This window comes from Anneissia japonica, unplaced genomic scaffold, assembly GCF_011630105.1.
Source record: "Anneissia japonica isolate Jap-2015-1 unplaced genomic scaffold, ASM1163010v1 scaffold78844_len7173_cov163, whole genome shotgun sequence".
In the NCBI taxonomy this organism is placed as follows: Eukaryota; Metazoa; Echinodermata; class Crinoidea; order Comatulida; family Comatulidae; genus Anneissia; species Anneissia japonica.
This window is the reverse complement of record NW_022722965.1, coordinates 5,544-7,173: the sequence shown is the minus strand read 5'-3', so window position 1 is coordinate 7,173 and position 1,630 is coordinate 5,544. Positions and strand designations below refer to the sequence as shown.

The window sequence follows — 1,630 nt, the reverse complement described above, 5'->3', positions numbered from 1 at the left end:
TCAAGGGCCTGTTATCACCAGCTAATGCAGAGACGAAATACAATAGGGGTAAGACATTCATGTTTAATGTTTTATAAGAAATTGATTAATTTATACATCATTTTTTATGCAACGTTTCACAAAGAGGGCTCCACGAGGCATAAGCTTACCGGCACTTCTTAAAAACAATACGCAGCAGAGTACAAGTACATAGACGTGGCATAATAAAACCAAAACAACCTGGAACAGCGCATGAGGTCGTTATATCATGCGCTAAATCGACAATTGATATTATTAAAGGTCAAATAACTTCCAGCAAGTAAAGAATGTTCACACTGACTCGGAGACTTCATTAAAAATATTCTGAAATTAACCACCAGTCAACCTTACACCTATAGGGTATCTATACAAAAGAAAACATTATTGTACTACACTTTGCTTTTAATATGCATTTTTAAAATTTTTATTCTGATATTTCGATAAGGGCAATCATCATTAAATACAGACGCCAGAACCCCGAAAATAGAACCAAATATTAAAGAAATGACAGAGGCAAAATCGATGGAAGAGGTCCCAGAAAACATTGCAAGTAAAGTTCAGAATGTACTCAAGTTCACAAGAGATGCGGCAAGTGACTGGAAAAAATCTGGCAACGATTTTATAATGGACATCTGGGATTTCGGAGGACAACCGATATATCATGTGATACAACGAGTAAGTCATTATAGTAAATAATAAATTAAACAAAATTATAGTTATTATTAAATTACAAACAATTTTTAGTTATTTCATTCAGTTTTAGATAATAAAAAGTAAATGATTAAGAATCATTTTCTTGTAGATTTTCATGGTATCTTTTGCCGTCGTTTGTGTGGTATTTAACCTAGAAGATGATCTTGACGCCCCCGCTAAAGTCAGGGATCCGACTACCGTAAGCATTACGTCTTTCATTATCTCTTAGCAAGTTTCGACTCAGAATATATTATTTAGTACGATATTTTATTATTGATTTCAGGGTGAAATGTATCAACATCGAATGACATATCTTCAGTTTATTCTGTACTGGATTCGTTCAGTTTACACCAACAGTAGAGATTCAAAATTGGATGATGGGCAACTTTCCCCGCCAGTACTAGTGATTGGTACGCATTTAGGCAGCCTCGAAGGGAATGAAGAGGAAAAGAAAAGAAAGGTATGAAACAACTACGTCATGCACAAAGAAAACAATCCGACAGAAATTATCATAAACAAATCTCAGACAAACAAATGCTGAAGGTAATAAGTTATGCTGCCTAAATTTATCGAATTACATGAGATAAAGCCCCCAAGCAATAATAAAATGATTAAATGTAAATGATGTACATTAATAGGCCAACTATTGACACGAAAACATGTTTTTTTGTTAAAGGAAATTCATATTGTTAATTCTTTTCTGTTGCAACTTCTAATACCACGTTGTATTGTCCTAAACTACATTATAGGCATACATATTATAATTACGATACAAAAATCCATTAAAGTAAATTAAGTAAGCATCGGCGGTAATGCATATTAAATTATTATTATTATTATTATTATTATTATTATTATTATATTATTACACCCCAATTTATCCGAGGTTCAGGGGGTGAGCCCGGATGGAGTTGTCTAA

General features: G+C 33.1%; 1 protein-coding gene across 1 annotated transcript; it reads left to right on the top strand.

Moving 5' to 3' along the window:
• The first annotated feature begins 11 nt into the window (after positions 1-11).
• On the top strand, positions 12-1,177 carry LOC117112012. The gene is made up of 4 exons (XM_033255055.1): positions 12-48; positions 464-693; positions 821-910; positions 995-1,177. The coding sequence occupies exons 2-4, from the start codon at positions 523-525 to the stop codon at positions 1,175-1,177; spliced, it is 444 nt and encodes a 147-aa protein (XP_033110946.1). The 5' UTR covers positions 12-48; positions 464-522.
• Positions 1,178-1,630: the final 453 nt, after the last annotated feature.

Coding starts and splice junctions, on each gene's coding strand:
- LOC117112012 (XM_033255055.1), top strand. CDS start 523: ATGACAGAGGCAAAATCGATGGAAGAGGTCCCAGAAAACATTGCAAGT. Junction 694..820: donor TATATCATGTGATACAACGA/GTAAGTCATTAT, acceptor ATTTTCTTGTAG/ATTTTCATGGTATCTTTTGC. Junction 911..994: donor AAGTCAGGGATCCGACTACC/GTAAGCATTACG, acceptor TATTGATTTCAG/GGTGAAATGTATCAACATCG.